The sequence below is a fragment of the Oncorhynchus gorbuscha genome, linkage group LG11 (assembly GCF_021184085.1).
Source record: "Oncorhynchus gorbuscha isolate QuinsamMale2020 ecotype Even-year linkage group LG11, OgorEven_v1.0, whole genome shotgun sequence".
NCBI classification, from domain to species: Eukaryota; Metazoa; Chordata; class Actinopteri; order Salmoniformes; family Salmonidae; genus Oncorhynchus; species Oncorhynchus gorbuscha.
Window position 1 is genome coordinate 46,406,846 of NC_060183.1, and position 17,146 is coordinate 46,423,991.

Genomic DNA, 17,146 nt, shown 5'->3' on the forward strand with positions numbered 1-17,146 from the left:
ACAAAGTAGCGTCGGGCAGCACGGGGGAACCTGTCTTTATCGGCCGGACTATTCCATTCTCAATGGCGCTATCCGTCAATCTATCACTGAGTTCTCTCTGAACTAAAGGCCTGCAGGGCACATGGTCTTTAAGTTTGACGAGTGTGTCACGCGTGTACGGAGGCTGCGCTGGTACGGGCCCGTGTTCGAAGGTAGACACTTGTCGGCGTGTGTGGCGTCTTGATGTGTGTTTTATGTCAGGTTGCGTTTTAATGTGGGCCTGTCATCGTGTGATCATCTGTCATCTGTCCTTGATCTGCTGTCTGTATCACATGACACACACACACACACAGCGTGTCTGTACTGTCTGTGGTAGCCACTCATCTCTCTGGCTGGGCGGTTCCTGGGGCTTCTGTCTTTCTTTTCGCCGTGAACGTATTGGACATTTCCACGGACTTTCCATGGGATAGAGGGATATTTCTCCTGTGCGCTTCAGATTCACACCCCTTGACTTTTGTTACAGCCTGAATTTAACATTTATTCAAATGAGATTTTGTGTCACTGGACAACACACAACACATAAATGATGTTTTTCGAAATGTCTACACATGGATTAAAAGATCATGTCCTGAGTCAATAAGTATTCAACCCCTTTGTTATGGCAAGCATACATAAGTTCAGGTTCAAAACAATGTGCTTAACAAATCACATAATAAGTTGCATGGACTAATAGTGTTTAACATGATTTTTGAATGACTAACCCAACTCCGTTCCCAGTACATACAATCTGTTATCTGTAAGATCCCTCAGATGAGCAGTGAATTTCGACCACAGATTCAATCACAAAGACCAGGGTGGTTTTCCTATGCCTCCGTAGAAGGGAATCTATTGGTAGATGGATAAAAAAATAAACCAAAAGATGACACATTGAATATCCCTTTGAGCATGGTTATTAATTACACCTTGGATGGTGTATCAATACACCCAGTCACTACAAAGATACCGGCTTGGAAATGGCTGTCTAGCAATGATCAACAACCAACTTGACAGGGCTGGAAGAATTTGAAAAAGAATCATGTGCAAATATAGCACAATCCAGACGTGTAAATCTCTCCGAGACTTACCCAGAAAGACTCACAGCTGTAATCACTTCCAAAGGTGATTCTAACATGTATTGACTCAGGGGTGTGGATACTTATGCTAATGAGATATTTATGTATTTCAGTACATTTGCAAAAATGTATAAAAATCTATTTTCACTTTGTCATTATGAGGTATTGTATGAAGATGGGTGAGAATTTTGTTTTGTTTGAATCCATTTAGATTTTAGGCTGGAACACAACAAATGATGGAATAAGTCGAGGGGTATGAATACTTTCTGGAGGCACTGCTCATCGTCTGAGCTCTTTCTGAGTTCTTTGCTCTGAAGAGGAATTCAGGTTTAAGAATATAGAGTGGGGAGAACAAGTATTTGATACACTGCCAATTTTGTAGGTTTTCCTCCTTACAAAGCATGTAGAGGTCTGTAATTTTTATCATAGGTACACTTCAACTGTGAGAGACGGAATCGGAAACAAAAATCCAGAAAATCACATTGTAGGATTTTTAAGTAATTACTTTGCATTTTATCGCATGACATTATTATATGATACATCAGAAAAGCAGAACTTAATATTTGGTACAGAAACCTTTGTTTACAATTACAGAGATTATACGTTTCCTGTAGTTCTTGATCAGGTTTGCACACACTGCAGCAGGGATTTTGGCCCACTCCTCCATACAGACCTTCTCCAGATCCTTCAGGTTTCTGGGCTGTTGCTGGGCAATACGGACTTTCAGCTCCCTCCAAACATTTTCTATTGGGTTCAGGTCTGGAGACTGGCTAGGCCACTCCAAGACCTTGAGATGCTTCTTACGGAGCGACTCCTTAGTTTCCCTGGCTGTGTGTTTCGGGTCATTGTCATGCTGGAAGACCCAGCCACGACCCATCTTCAATGCTCTTACTGAGGGAAGGAGGTTGTTGGCCAAGATCTTGCGATACATGGCCCCATCCATCCTCCCCTCAATACAGTCGTCCTGTCCCCTTTGCAGAAAAGCATCCCCAAAGAATGATGTTTCCACCTCCATGCTTCATGGTTGGGATGGTGTTCTTGGGGTTGTACTCATCCTTCGTCTTCCTCCAAACACGGCGAGTGGAGTTTAGACCAAAAAGCTCTATTTTTGTCTCATCAGACCACATGACCTTCTCCCATTCCTCCTCTGGATCATCCAGATGGTCATTGGCAAACTTCAGACGGGCCTGGACATGCGCTGGCTTGAGCAGGGGGACCTTGCATGCTCTGCAGGATTTGAATCCATGACGGCGTAATGTGTTACTCATGGTTTTCTTTGAGACTGTGGTCCCAGCTCTCTTTAGGTCATTGAGAAGGTCCTGCCATGTAGTTCTGGGCTGATCCCTCACATTCCTCATGATCATTGGGTGCCCCATGTGGTGAGATCTTGCATGGAGCCCCAGACCGAGGGTGATTGACCGTCATCTTGAACTTCTTCCATTTTCGAATAATTGTGCCAACAGTTGTTGCCTTCTCACCAGGCTGCTTGCCTATTGTCCTGTAGCCCAACCCAGCCTTGTGCAGGTCTACAATTTTATCCCTGATGTCCTTACACAGCTCTCTGGTCTTGGCCATTGTGGACAGGTTGGAGTCTGTTTGATTGAGTGTGTGGACAGGTGTCTTTTAAACAGGTAACGAGTTCAAACAGGTGCAGTTAATACAGGTAATGAGTAGAGAACAGGAAGGCTTCTTAAAGAAAAACTAACAGGTCTGTGAGAGACGGAATTCTTACTGGTTGGTAGGTGATCAAATACTTATGTCATGCAATAAAATGCTAATTAATTACTTAAAAATCATACAATGTGATTTTCTGGATTTTTGTTTTAGATTCCGTCTTCACCGTTGAAGTGTACCTATGATAAAAATTACAGACCTCTACATGCTTTGTAAGTAGGAAACACTGCCGATTTTGCAGGTTATCAAATACAGTGGGACAAACAAGTATTTAGTCAGCCACCAATTGTGCAAGTTCTCCCACTTAAAAAGATGAGAGGCCTGTAATTTTCATCATAGGTACACTTCAACTATGACAGAAAAAAATGAGAGAAAAAAATCCAGATAATCACATTGTAGGATTTCTTATAAATGTATTTATTTATTTATTATGAAATTATTTGCAAATTATGGTGGAAAATAAGTGTTTGGTCAATAACAACAGTTTATCCCAATACTTTGTTATATACCCTTTTTTGGCAATGACAGAGGTCAAACGTTTTCTGTAAGTCTTCACATGGTTTTCACACACTGTTTCTGGTATTTTGGCCCATTTCTCCATGCAGATCTCCTCTAGAGAAGTGATGTTTTGGGGCTGTTGCTGGGCAACACGGACTTTCAACTCCCTCTAAAGATTTTCTATGGGGTTGAGATCTGGAGACTGGCTAGGCCATTCCAGGACCTTGAAATGCTTCTTACGAAGCCACTCCTTCGTTGCCCGGGCGGTGTGTTTGGGATCATTGTCATGCTGAAAGACCCAGCCACGTTTCACCTTCAATGCCCTTGCTGATGGAAGGAGGTTTTCACTCAAAATCTCACGATGCATGGCCCCATTCATTCTTTCCTTTACACGGATCAGTCGTCCTGGTCCCTTTGCAGAAAAACAGCCCCAAAGCATGATGTTTCCACCCCCATGCTTCACAGTAGGTATGGCGTTCTTTGGATGCAACTCAGCATTCTTTGTCCTCCAAACACGACGAGTTGAGTTTTTACCAAAAAGTTATATTTTGGTTTCATCTGACCATATGACATTCTCCCAATCTTCTTCTGGATCATCCAAATGCTCTCTAGCAAACTTCAGACGGGCCTGGACATGTACTGGCTTAAGCAGGAGGACACGTCTGGCACTGCAGGATTTGAGTCCCTGGCGGCGTAGTGTGTTACTGATGGTAGGCTTTGTTACTTTGGTCCCAGCTCTCTGCAGGTCATTCACTAGGTCCCACTGTGTGGTTCTGGGATTTTTGCTCACCTTTCTTGTGATCATTTTTACCCCACGGGGTGAGATCTTGCGTGGAGCCCCAGATCGGGGGAGATTATCAGTGGTCTTGTATGTCTTCCATTTCCTAATAATTGCTCCCACAGTTGATTTCTTCAAACCAAACTGCTTACCTATTGCAGATTCAGTCTTCCCAGCCTGGTGCAGGTCTACAATTTTGTTTCTGCTGTCCTTTGACAGCTCTTTGGTCTTGGCCATAGTGGAGTTCAAACAGGTGCCATTAATACAGGTAACGAGTGGAGGACAGAAGAGCCTCTTAAAGAAGAAGTTACAGGTCTGTGAGAGCCAGAAATCTTGGTTGTTTGTAGGTGACCAAATACTTATTTTCCACCATAATTTGCAAATAAATTCATTAAAATCCTACAATGTGATTTTCTGGATTTGCTTTTCTCATTTTGTCTGTCATAGTTGAAGTGTACCTATGATGAAATTACAGGCCTCTCTCATCTTTTTAAGTCGGAGAACTTGCACATTTGGTGGCTGACTAATACTTGTTTGCCCCACTGTACTTGTTCTCCCCACTGTATGTTCATTCATTGTCCTCCAAAACACAAATACTATTTCGTTTTTATTCCTTACAGTGCACTCTACGTTGTGGGGGATGTGCGAGTTTCAAGTTAATATTCAAGTAATATTAATTTGGGGTCTTGAAATATTCAGTAATACGACGCACAATACAAATGAGAAAAGCTCTCCAATTATGGAACAAAATAGCATTTGAATAAAAGTGCTGCTAGGAGATAGTTTATAAAAATTTAAACAGTATAAAATATGGAAGCAATTTAAAATATCAGATTAAAATCTTTGGAAAAGCTTGGGGAAGTCTTTATTGCATATAAAACAGTTCAGACATATAGCTTATTAAATAAATGATTACAGGAAAGTAATAATTCTAAACAAAACAACAGTTTCCAAGCATAATCCCAATGAGTATGCCAATAAGTTATACAGTCATTTAGAAATATGCAACACCATCAGAGACAGCCAAAATGGTGGTTACAGGCGATTAGCTAGCTGTTGTTTGGAGTTGAAAGTCTAGCTACAGTTTCTTTCCCTTTCCTGTCAAGGTTGAATTCTTCTCTATGTCTGAGAGTTGTGTTTCCTGTCTCGCACGTCCAGCGTGACTGTTTTCTGGTGGGAGCCTCAGTGTCAGCTGTAGCCTGGAGGCGTAACAGGGTGCAGTCTGGCTCTCAGATCACCGTGGTGATAGCAGTCCATCCTACTGGGCCTCCAACACCATCAAAGCACCAAGGTCAGGTGACAGCGTCAACGGGAACGCTCCCCCAGAATGAGGCCCCGTAGACGGGGAGGGGGGCTATGCATTGGGCTGGACCCCTCACTCCCCAACTCCCACCAAGCACAATGCTAGGCTAGTACTATATAGAGGAAACAAATTTAGCCCACTGTAATGATATAGCCGTGCTGCAACATTATAGACTTGAGTGTGAGGACAACTTACCCCATACACTGTTGGTGCCTTGGAGCAGCGAGGGAGAGATAGAAAAAGGAATAGAGAGGGGGAAGGAGAGAGCGGGACAGATAGAAAAGGGGAAGGAGAGAGCGGGACAGGTAGAAAAGGGGAAGGAGAGAGTGGGACAGATAGAAAAGGGGAAGGAGAGAGCGGGACAGATAGAAAAGGGGATAGAGGGGGAAAGAGAGAGCGGGACAGATAGAAAAAGGAATAGAGAGGGGGAAGGAGAGAGCGGGACAGGTAGAAAAGGGGAAGGAGAGAGCGGGACAGATAGAAAAGGGGAAGGAGAGAGCGGGACAGATAGAAAAGGGGATAGAGAGGGGGAAAGAGAGAGCGGGACAGATAGAAAAAGGAATAGAGAGGGGGAAGGAAAGAGCGGGACAGATAGAAAAGGGGAAGGAGAGAGCGGGACAGATAGCAAAGGGGATAGAGAGGGGGAAGGAGAGAGCGGGACAGATAGAAAAGGGGAAGGAGAGAGTGGGAGAGATAGAAAAGGGGAAGGAGAGAGCGGGAGAGATAGAAAAGGGGAAGGAGAGAGCGGGACAGATAGCAAAGGGGATAGAGAGGGGGAAAGAGAGAGCGGGACAGATAGAAAAGGGGAAGGAGAGAGCGGGACAGATAGAAAAGGGGAAGGAGAGAGCGGGACAGATAGCAAAGGGGATAGAGAGGGGGAAAGAGAGAGCGGGACAGATAGAAAAGGGGAAGGAGAGAGCGGGAGAGATAGAAAAGGGGAAGGAGAGAGCGGGAGAGATAGAAAAGGGGAAGGAGAGAGCGGGAGAGATAGAAAAGGGGAAGGAGAGAGCGGGAGAGATAGAAAAGGGGAAGGAGAGAGCGGGAGAGATAGAAAATGGGAAGGAGAGAGCGGGAGAGATAGAAAAGGGGAAGGAGAGAGCGGGAGAGATAGAAAAGGGGAAGGAGAGAGCGGGAGAGATAGAAAAGGGGAAGGAGAGAGCGGGTGAGATAGAAAAGGGGAAGGAGAGATAGAAAAGGGGAAGGAGAGGGGAAGGAGAGAGCGGGACAGATAGAAAAGGGGAAGATGAGAGCGGGACAGATAGAAAAGGGGAAGGAGAGAGCGGGACAGATAGAAAAGAGGATAGAGAGGGGGAAGGAGAGAGCGGGACAGATAGAAAAGGGGATAGAGAGGGGGAAGGAGAAAGCGGGACAGATAGAAAAGGGGAAGGAGAGAGCGGGAGAGATAGAAAAGGGGAAGGAGAGAGCGGGAGAGATAGAAAAGGGGAAGGAGAGAGCGGGAGAGATAGAAAATGGGAAGGAGAGAGCGGGAGAGATAGAAAAGGGGAAGGAGAGAGCGGGAGAGATAGAAAAGGGGAAGGAGAGAGCGGGAGAGATAGAAAAGGGGAAGGAGAGAGCGGGTGAGATAGAAAAGGGGAAGGAGAGAGCGGGAGATATAGAAAAGGGGAAGGAGAGAGCGGGAGAGATAGAAAAGGGGAAGGAGAGAGCGGGAGAGATAGAAAAGGGGAAGGAGAGATAGAAAAGGGGAAGGAGAGGGGAAGGAGAGAGCGGGACAGATAGAAAAGGGGAAGATGAGAGCGGGACAGATAGAAAAGGGGAAGGAGAGAGCGGGACAGATAGAAAAGAGGATAGAGAGGGGGAAGGAGAGAGCGGGACAGATAGAAAAGGGGATAGAGAGGGGGAAGGAGAAAGCGGGACAGATAGAAAAGGGGAAGGAGAGAGCGGGAGAGATAGAAAAGGGGAAGGAGAGAGCGGGAGAGATAGAAAAGGGGAAGGAGAGAGCGGGAGAGATAGAAAATGGGAAGGAGAGAGCGGGAGAGATAGAAAAGGGGAAGGAGAGAGCGGGAGAGATAGAAAAGGGGAAGGAGAGAGCGGGAGAGATAGAAAAGGGGATAGAGAGAGCGGGACAGATAGAAAAGGGGAAGGAGAGAGCGGGAGAGATAGAAAATGGGAAGGAGAGAGCGGGAGAGATAGAAAAGGGGAAGGAGAGAGCGGGAGAGATAGAAAAGGGGATAGAGAGAGCGGGACAGATAGAAAAGGGGAAGGAGAGAGCGGGAGAGATAGAAAAGGGGAAGAAGAGGGGAAGGAGAGAGCGGGACAGATAGAAAAGGGGAAGGAGAGAGCGGGACAGGTAGAAAAGGGGAAGGAGAGAGCGGGACAGATAGAAAAGGGGAAGGAGAGAGCGGGAGAGATAGAAAAGGGGATAGAGAGAGCGGGACAGATAGAAAAGGGGATAGAGAGGGGGAAGGAGAGAGCGGGACAGATGGGGAAGGAGAGAGCGGGAGAGATAGAAAAGGGGAAGGAGAGAGCGGGAGAGATAGAAAAGGGGAAGGAGAGAGCGGGACAGATAGAAAATGGGAAGGAGAGAGCGGGAGAGATAGAAAAGGGGAAGGAGAGAGCGGGACAGATAGAAAAGGGGAAGGAGATAGTGGGAGAGACAGAAAAGGGGAAGGAGAGAGCGGGAGAGATAGAAAAGGGGAAGGAGAGAGCGGGAGAGATAGAAAATGGGAAGGAGAGAGCGGGAGAGATAGAAAAGGGGAAGGAGAGAGCGGGAGAGATAGAAAAGGGGATAGAGAGAGCGGGACAGATAGAAAAGGGGATAGAGAGGGGGAAGGAGAGAGCGGGACAGATAGAAAAGGGGAAGGAGAGAGCGGGAGAGATAGAAAAGGGGAAGGAGAGAGCGGGACAGATAGAAAAGGGGAAGGAGAGAGCGGGACAGATAGAAAAGGGGAAGGAGAGAGCGGGACAGATAGAAAAGGGGAAGGAGAGAGCGGGAGAGATAGAAAAGGGGAAGGAGAGAGCGGGAGAGATAGAAAAGGGGAAGGAGAGAGCGGGACAGATAGAAAAGGGGAAGGAGAGAGCGGGACAGATAGAAAAGGGGAAGGAGAGAGTGGGAGAGATAGAAAAGGGGAAGGAGAGAGCGGGAGAGATAGAAAAGGGGAAGGAGAGAGCGGGAGAGATAGAAAAGGGGAAGGAGAGAGCGGGAGAGATAGAAAAGGGGAAGGAGAGGGGGAAGGAGAGAGCGGGAGAGATAGAAAAGGGGAAGGAGAGAGCGGGAGAGATAGAAAAGGGGAAGGAGAGAGCGGGAGAGATAGAAAAGGGGAAGGAGAGAGCGGGAGAGATAGAAAAGGGGATAGAGAGGGGGAAGGAGAGAGCGGGACAGATAGAAAAGGGGATAGAGAGGGGGAAGGAGAGAGCGGGACAGATAGAAAAGGGGATAGAGAGGGGGAAGGAGAGAGCGGGACAGATAGAAAAGGGGATAGAGAGGGGGAAGGAGAGAGCGGGACAGATAGAAAAGGGGATAGAAAAGGGGAAGGAGAGAGCGGGACAGATAGAAAAGGGGAGGGAGAGAGCGGAACAGATAGAAAAGGGGATAGAGAGGGGGAAGGAGAGAGCGGGAGAGATAGAAAAGGGGATAGAGAGAGCGGGACAGATAGAAAAGGGGATAGAGAGGGGGATAGAGAGAGCGGGACAGCTAGAAAAGGGGATAGAGAGAGCGGGACAGATAGAAAAGGGGATAGAGAGGGGGAAGGAGAGAGCGGGACAGATAGAAAAGGGGAAGGAGAGAGCGGGACAGATAGAAAAGGGGATAGAGAGGGGGAAGGAGAGAGCGGGACAGCTAGAAAAGGGGATAGAGAGGGGGAAGGAGAGAGCGGGACAGCTAGAAAAGGGGATAGAGAGAGTGGGACAGATAGAAAAGGGGATAGAGAGGGGGAAGGAGAGAGCGGGACAGATAGAAAAGGGGATAGAGAGGGGGAAGGAGAGAGCGGGACAGATAGAAAAGGGTATAGAGAGGGGGATAGAGAGAGCGGGACAGCTAGAAAAGGGGATAGAGAGAGCGGGACAGATAGAAAAGGGGATAGAGAGGGGGAAGGAGAGAGCGGGACAGATAGAAAAGGGGAAGGAGAGGGGGAAGGAGAGAGCTGGAGAGATAGAGAGAGGGAAGGAGAGAGCGGGAGAGATAGAAAAGGGGAAGGAGAGAGCGGGACAGATAGAAAAGGGGAAGGAGAGAGGGAAGGAGAGAGCGGGACAGATAGAAAAGGGGAAGGAGAGAGCGGGACAGATAGAAAAGGGGAAGGAGAGGGGGAAGGAGAGAGCGGGACAGATAGAAAAGGGGAAGGAGAGAGGGAAGGAGAGAGCGGGACAGATAGAAAAGGGGATAGAGAGAGCGGGACAGATAGAAAAGGGGATAGAGAGGGGGATAGAGAGAGCAGGACAGCTAGAAAAGGGGATAGAGAGAGCGGGACAGATAGAAAAGGGGATAGAGAGGGGGAAGGAGAGAGCGGGACAGATAGAAAAGGGGAAGGAGAGAGCGGGACAGATAGAAAAGGGGATAGAGAGGGGGAAGGAGAGAGCGGGACAGCTAGAAAAGGGGATAGAGAGGGGGAAGGAGAGAGCGGGACAGCTAGAAAAGGGGATAGAGAGAGCGGGACAGATAGAAAAGGGGATAGAGAGGGGGAAGGAGAGAGCGGGACAGATAGAAAAGGGGATAGAGAGGGGGAAGGAGAGAGCGGGACAGATAGAAAAGGGTATAGAGAGGGGGATAGAGAGAGCGGGACAGCTAGAAAAGGGGATAGAGAGAGCGGGACAGATAGAAAAGGGGATAGAGAGGGGGAAGGAGAGAGCGGGACAGATAGAAAAGGGAAGGAAGGGGGAAGGAGAGAGCTGGAGAGATAGAGAGGGGGAAGGAGAGAGCGGGAGAGATAGAAAAGGGGAAGGAGAGAGCGGGACAGATAGAAAAGGGGAAGGAGAGAGGGAAGGAGAGAGCGGGACAGATAGAAAAGGGGAAGGAGAGAGCGGGACAGATAGAAAAGGGGAAGGAGAGGGGGAAGGAGAGAGCGGGACAGATAGAAAAGGGGAAGGAGAGGGGGAAGGAAAGAGGAGGACAGATAGAAAAGGGGAAGGAGAGAGCGGGAGAGATAGAAAAGGGGAAGGAGAGAGCGGGACAGATAGAAAAGGGGAAGGAGAGGGGAAGGAGAGAGCGGGACAGATAGAAAAGGGGAAGATGAGAGCGGGACAGATAGAAAAGGGGAAGGAGAGGGGAAGGAGAGAGCGGGACAGATAGAAAAGGGGAAGGAGAGAGCGGGACAGATAGAAAAGGGGAAGGAGAGGGGAAGGAGAGAGCGGGACAGATAGAAAAGGGGAAGGAGAGAGCGGGACAGATAGAAAAGGGGAAGGAGAGGGGGAAGGAGAGAGCGGGACAGATAGAAAAGGGGAAGGAGAGGGGGAAGGAAAGAGGAGGACAGATAGAAAAGGGGAAGGAGAGAGCGGGAGAGATAGAAAAGGGGAAGGAGAGAGCGGGACAGATAGAAAAGGGGAAGGAGAGGGGAAGGAGAGAGCGGGACAGATAGAAAAGGGGAAGATGAGAGCGGGACAGATAGAAAAGGGGAAGGAGAGAGTGGGACAGATAGAAAAGGGGAAGGAGAGAGCGGGACAGATAGAAAAGGGGAAGGAGAGAGTGGGACAGATAGAAAAGGGGAAGGAGAGAGCGGGACAGATAGAAAAGGGGAAGGAGAGAGTGGGACAGATGGAAAAGGGGAAGGAGAGAGCGGGACAGATAGAAAAGGGGAAGGAGAGAGCGGGACAGATAGAAAAGGGGAAGGAGAGAGTGGGACAGATAGAAAAGGGGAAGGAGAGAGCGGGACAGATAGAAAAGGGGATAGAGAGGGGGAAGGAGAGAGCGGGAGAGATAGAAAAGTGGATAGAGAGGGGGAAGGAGAGAGCGGGACAGATAGAAAAGGGGATAGAGAGGGGGAAGGAGAGAGCGGGAGAGATAGAAAAGTGGATAGAGAGGGGGAAGGAGAGAGCGGGACAGATAGAAAAGGGGATAGAGAGGGGGAAGGAGAGAGCGGGATAGATAGAAAAGGGGATAGAGAGGGGGAAGGAGAGAGCGGGACAGATAGAGAGAGCGGGAGAGATAGAAAAGGGGATAGAGAGGGTGAAGGAGAGAGCGGGAGAGATAGAAAAGGGGATAGAGAGGGTGAAGGAGAGAGCGGGAGAGATAGAAAAGGGGATAGAGAGGGTGAAGGAGAGAGCGGGAGAGATAGAAAAGGGGATAGAGAGGGGGAAGGAGAGAGCGGGAGAGATAGAAAAGGGGATAGAGAGGGTGAAGGAGAGAGCGGGAGAGATAGAAAAGGGGATAGAGAGGGGGAAGGAGAGAGCGGGAGAGATAGAAAAGGGGATAGAGAGGGGGAAGGAGAGAGCGGGAGAGATAGAAAAGGGGATAGAGAGGGGGAAGGAGAGAGCGGGAGAGATAGAAAAGGGGATAGAGAGGGGGAAGGAGAGAGCGGGACAGATAGAAAACGGGAAGGAGAGGGGGAAGGGAGAGAGCGGGACAGATAGAAAAGGGGAAGGAGAGGGGGAAGGAGAGAGCGGGAGAGATAGAAAAGGGGATAGAGAGGGGGAAGGAGAGAGCGGGACAGATAGAAAAGGGGATAGAGAGGGGGAAGGAGAGAGCGGGACAGATAGAAAAGGGGATAGAGAGGGGGAAGGAGAGAGTGGGACAGATAGAAAAGGGGATAGAGAGGGGGAAGGAGAGAGCGGGACAGATAGAAAAGGGGAAGGAGAGGGGGAAGGAGAGAGCAGGACAGATAGAAAAGGGGAAGGAGAGAGCGGGACAGATAGAAAAGGGAAAGGCGAGGGGGAAGGAGAGAGCGGGACAGATAGAAAAGGGGAAGGAGAGAGCGGGACAGATAGAAAAGGGGAAGGAGAGAGTGGGACAGATAGAAAAGGGGAAGGAGAGAGTGGGACAGATAGAAAAGGGGAAGGAGAGAGCGGGACAGATAGAAAAGGGGAAGGAGAGAGTGGGACAGATAGAAAAGGGGAAGGAGAGAGCGGGACAGATAGAAAAGGGGATAGAGAGGGGGAAGGAGAGAGAGGGAGAGATAGAAAAGTGGATAGAGAGGGGGAAGGAGTGAGCGGGACAGATAGAGAGTGGGACAGATAGAAAAGGGGAAGGAGAGAGTGGGACAGATAGAAAAGGGGAAGGAGAGAGTGGGACAGATAGAAAAGGGGAAGGAGAGAGCGGGACAGATAGAAAAGGGGATAGAGAGGGGGAAGGAGAGAGCGGGAGAGATAGAAAAGTGGATAGAGAGGGGGAAGGAGAGAGCGGGAGAGATAGAAAAGGGGATAGAGAGGGTGAAGGAGAGAGCGGGAGAGATAGAAAAGGGAATAGAGAGGGTGAAGGAAAGAGCGGGAGAAATAGAAAAGGGAATAGAGAGGGTGAAGGAGAGAGCGGGACAGATAGAAAAGGGGATAGAGAGGGGGAAGGAGAGAGCGGGAGAGATAGAAAAGGGAATAGAGAGGGTGAAGGAGAGAGCGGGACAGATAGAAAAGGGGATAGAGAGGGGGAAGGAGAGAGCGGGACAGATAGAAAAGGGGATAGAGAGGGGGAAGGAGAGAGCGGGACAGATAGAAAAGGGGATAGAGAGAGCAGGAGAGATAGAAAAGGGGATAGAGAGGGGGAAGGAGAGAGCGGGAGAGATAGAAAAGGGGAAGGAGAGAGCGGGACAGATAGAAAAGGGGAAGGAGAGAGCGGGACAGATAGAAAAGGGGAAGGAGAGAGCGGGACAGATAGAAAAGGGGAAGGAGAGAGCAGGAGAGATAGAAAAGGGGATAGAGAGGGGGAAGGAGAGAGCGGGACAGATAGAAAAGGGGAAGGAGAGAGCAGGAGAGATAGAAAAGGGGATAGAGAGGGGGAAGGAGAGAGCGGGAGAGATAGAAAAGGGGAAGGAGAGAGATCTGGAGAAGATAGTGCTGTTACTCTGAGCTTGATGTTGCTCTATATTCTATTGACTAGACAGCGAGGACCCGGCAGATTGGGTAAGAGTCGAGTTCTTTCATTTTGTCATGTGGTTTCTTTTTGCACTGGAGGGCTGGTTTCATTCCCTTATATTCATTATTTCTTGCGCTCTGCAAGTTTTTGAATTTGAGAGTTTTGTTTGTGTGTATGTGTGTGTGCGCGCAACAACATTGGATTCCTTGATGCTAGTTTCTGATCTCCCAACCCCACAGTCAGACACAGTGGGAAGAGAGAGGGAGGGAGGGAACAAAAGAGATGTGGAGAGATAGTAGGAATGAAGGGTGAAAGGAGGCTAACACAGTCTTTAATGACTTTCCTGGCTTTTCTTCCACCGTTCCTGTGTCAGGGTCCTTGGGCCTGGGTATAGAGTGGGCCATGGCCCTGATGGAGAATAGTGACTGCCCTTGTGTTGTTATAAGCCATTCAAATAAATATGGAAATGAATGAACCCATCACTCAGCACAGCTCTTCTCTCCTGCCTGTCGGGCTGAGTGCTGACTACTCAATTCATCCACACACACCTGTGAGGAAAAGAGGTCACAGCTAGGGGTTAGAGGTCACTCAGGGTTTACTGCTACTCCTCAATTAGCACCAGATCAAGAGCTGAGGAGAGCGAGGAGTGATTTAGCGCCTACGGTGATGAAAAGCAGACACACTGCTCTGGACACACGCACGCACGCACGCACGCACGCACGCACGCACGCACGCACGCACGCACGCACGCACGCACGCACGCACACACACACACACACACACACACACACACACACACACACACACACACACACACACACACACTAACCTGGTCACATGGATGTTTGAAGGCTCCTCCAGCCTTTATTTTCTGAGCGATCAGCTCCAATCTGTGGTTGAGAGAGGGAGGAGATAACATTTGGACATTAGCTAGAAGAGACAGATAGATATCCACACAGGCACTATTTACTACTCAGACTGCAGCAGCGTCTGTCAGGGGGACCTGGCAGCGTCTGTCAGACAACAAGGCTCCAGCATGTCCGCACACCAGAGAGAGAGAGAGAGAGAAGAAAGATTAAGGGACAGCGAAGAATTACTGATGATGCTGATAAACCTTTATGCCATCTATCTATCTATCTATCTATCTATCTATCTATCTATCTATCTATCTATCTCTCTCTCTCTCTCTCTCTCTCTCTCTCTCTCTCTCTCTCTCTCTCTCTCTCTCTCTCTCTCTCTCTCTCTCTCTCTCTCTCTCTCTCTCTCTCTCTCTCTCTGTTTCACCATCTCTCTCTCTATCTCTATGTCCGTATCTCTCTCGCTCTGTCTCTGTCTCTCTCTATCTCTGTCTCTGTCTCTCTCTCTCTCTCTCTCTCTCTCTCTCTCTCTCTCTCTCTGTTTCACCATCTCTCTCTCTCTGTTTCACCATCTCTCTATCTCTATGTCCGTATCTCTCTCGCTCTGTCTCTGTCTCTCTCTATCTCTGTCTCTGTCTCTGTCTCTATCTCTCTCTCTCTCTCTCTCTCTCTCTCTCTCTCTCTCTCTCTCTCTCTCTCTCTCTCTCTCTCTCTCTCTCTCTCTCTCTCTCTCTCTCTCTCTCTCTCTGTTTCACCATCTCTCTCTCTATCTCTATGTCCGTATCTCTCTCGCTCTGTCTCTGTCTCTCTCTATCTCTGTCTCTGTCTCTCTCTATCTCTGTCTCCATATCTCTCTCGCTCTGTCTCTCTATCTCGGTCTCCGTATCTCTCTCTCTCGCTCTGTCTCTCTCTCTCTCTATAATTGATGTCGACCGGTTCAATGGTAAGAATAGAACAGTTCTGGAGGTAATAAATGGAGAATTGGCTTCATCTCTCTCACTTTAAAGAGTCGGTAACTTAGCCAGAGTTTGTGTGTGTGTCTGCTCTCCTGTGTGTGTGTGCGTGCGCGTGTGCGCTCCCCTGCATGTGTCATTTAAGACAGTATGAGATGAAAGACAGGTGTAATAACAGGGAAGCTGTCTGCAGCTGAACTATCCCAGGAATGGACTAAACGGGGCCAAAAGCCTGGGGTCGTCGTCGTAAGATCGGCTGTGTGTGTGAGAGAACGTTTAGCCTGGCCTCCTCCTCCTTCTCAACCCATGAACTCTGGTTCTCATTTTCTCTCTTCTCCTCTGCTCTCCCTTCCCATTCCCTGGCAGTAGAGTCAGTATTAGCTGCATGTGGTTAGGCCAGCCAGGCCGGTCCTTAAATCCTGTCTGCCTGGGAGGAATCCCAGAAACTTCCTGGGCTTTAAAATGCACTTGTGTAAACATTCCAGACTATCAAATGATAGGGATGCCACAGTGTGCAGAGTGGTATACAATAATCCCATACAAAGATGATGGTAATAACACACTGTTGCCTTGTTGTATGTCGACCTCTCCCTTATTCCTCTCTCTCTCTCTCTCTCTCTCTCTCTCTCTCTCTCTCTCTAACCCTCTATCCTCCCTCTTTCCACTACTCCTTCCCTCCCTCTCTCTCTCTCTCTCTCTCTCTCTCTCTCTCTCTCTCTCTCTCTCTCTCTCTCTCTCTCTCTCTCTCTCTCTCTCTCTCTCTCTAACCCTCTTTCCTCCCTCTTTCCACTACTCCCTCCCTCCCTCTCTCCTTCTCTCTCTCTCTTCTGCTCACTTCTCTCTCTCTCTCCCTCCCTCCTCTATTTTTCTCTGCAGTGAGAGATGATGATGACTACATGGGACTGGGTGATCTCCCAGAGACCTTCCCCTCGGACCCCCCGGAGCCCCTCCCAGTGTTCCTGATGGAGCCCGAGGAGGCGTACATCGTCAAGAACAAACCTGTCAATCTCTACTGCAAGGCCACGCCCGCCACACAGATCTACTTCAAGTGTAACAGCGAGTGGGTCCACCAGAAAGAGCACACTGTGGAGGAGAGGGTGGACGAGAACTCTGGTCAGTGAAACTACCAGTTTGAATGTGTGTCTCGTGTGCTTATCTGGGTTAGAATATATGTGTGTGTGTCCTGCGGACAACATTTTCCCAACCCGGGGGGGGGGGGGGGGGGGGGGAGTGGAAGGTCTAGCGGGTAGTAATCAACCGGGACCAAACCTTTATCCATGAACAAGATATCAACATGGCTGAGGTCAAACAGATGGGACACACACACACACACACACACACACACACACACACACACACACACACACACACACACACACACACACACACACACACACACACACACACACACACACACACACACACACACACACAAACAAATTCACACCCTACGGTTACTCAGTTCTTTCAGAAAATCAAGTAAATTAATTATTCATTATAATCCCTCCTAGAAAACACACACACACACCCTCACTGACACACACACCCACACACACACCCTCAGTGACACACACACCCACACACACACCCTCACTGACACACAGCCTCACTCACTCACTCACACACACACACACACACCCTCACTGACACACACACACACACACACACAGACACAACCACGCATAATGAGGACAGGATTTTTGTAGCATAGAGACACAGCCTTGTTAAACTCAAAGAGATGCTATTGTATAACAGAAGCCTATAAGGCCACAGTAGCCCTGTGACATACATACACACTGCTGCATAAGCTGAGGCTCTTTCTGAGAGAGTCCAAACTGGATCATTAAGACTGACACATAACAGAGACAGAGACGGAAACTCGTCTCTCTCTCTCTCTCTCTCTCTCTCTCTCTCTCTCTCTCTCTCTCTCTCTCTCTCTCTCTCTCTCTCTCTCTCTCCCGTCTCTCTTTCTTCTCTCTCTCTTCTCTCTTTCTTCTCCCTCTCTCTCTCTCTCACTCACTCTCTCTCTCCCTTCTCTCTT

General features: G+C 48.8%; 1 protein-coding gene across 3 annotated transcripts in view; it reads left to right on the forward strand.

The window, feature by feature from the left end:
• Window positions 1-17,146, forward strand: part of unc5cb (unc-5 netrin receptor Cb) — a 198,600-nt gene that overhangs the window by 90,515 nt on the left and 90,939 nt on the right. For all 3 annotated transcript variants that reach the window (XR_006841296.1, XM_046369828.1, XM_046369829.1), the window contains exon 2: window positions 15,982-16,218. Coding sequence is in view for 2 of the 3 variants with exons in the window: in XM_046369828.1 (XP_046225784.1) it covers window positions 15,982-16,218 (237 nt within the window). In the remaining variant the exon portion in view is untranslated. The remainder of the gene's footprint in view (window positions 1-15,981; window positions 16,219-17,146) is intronic.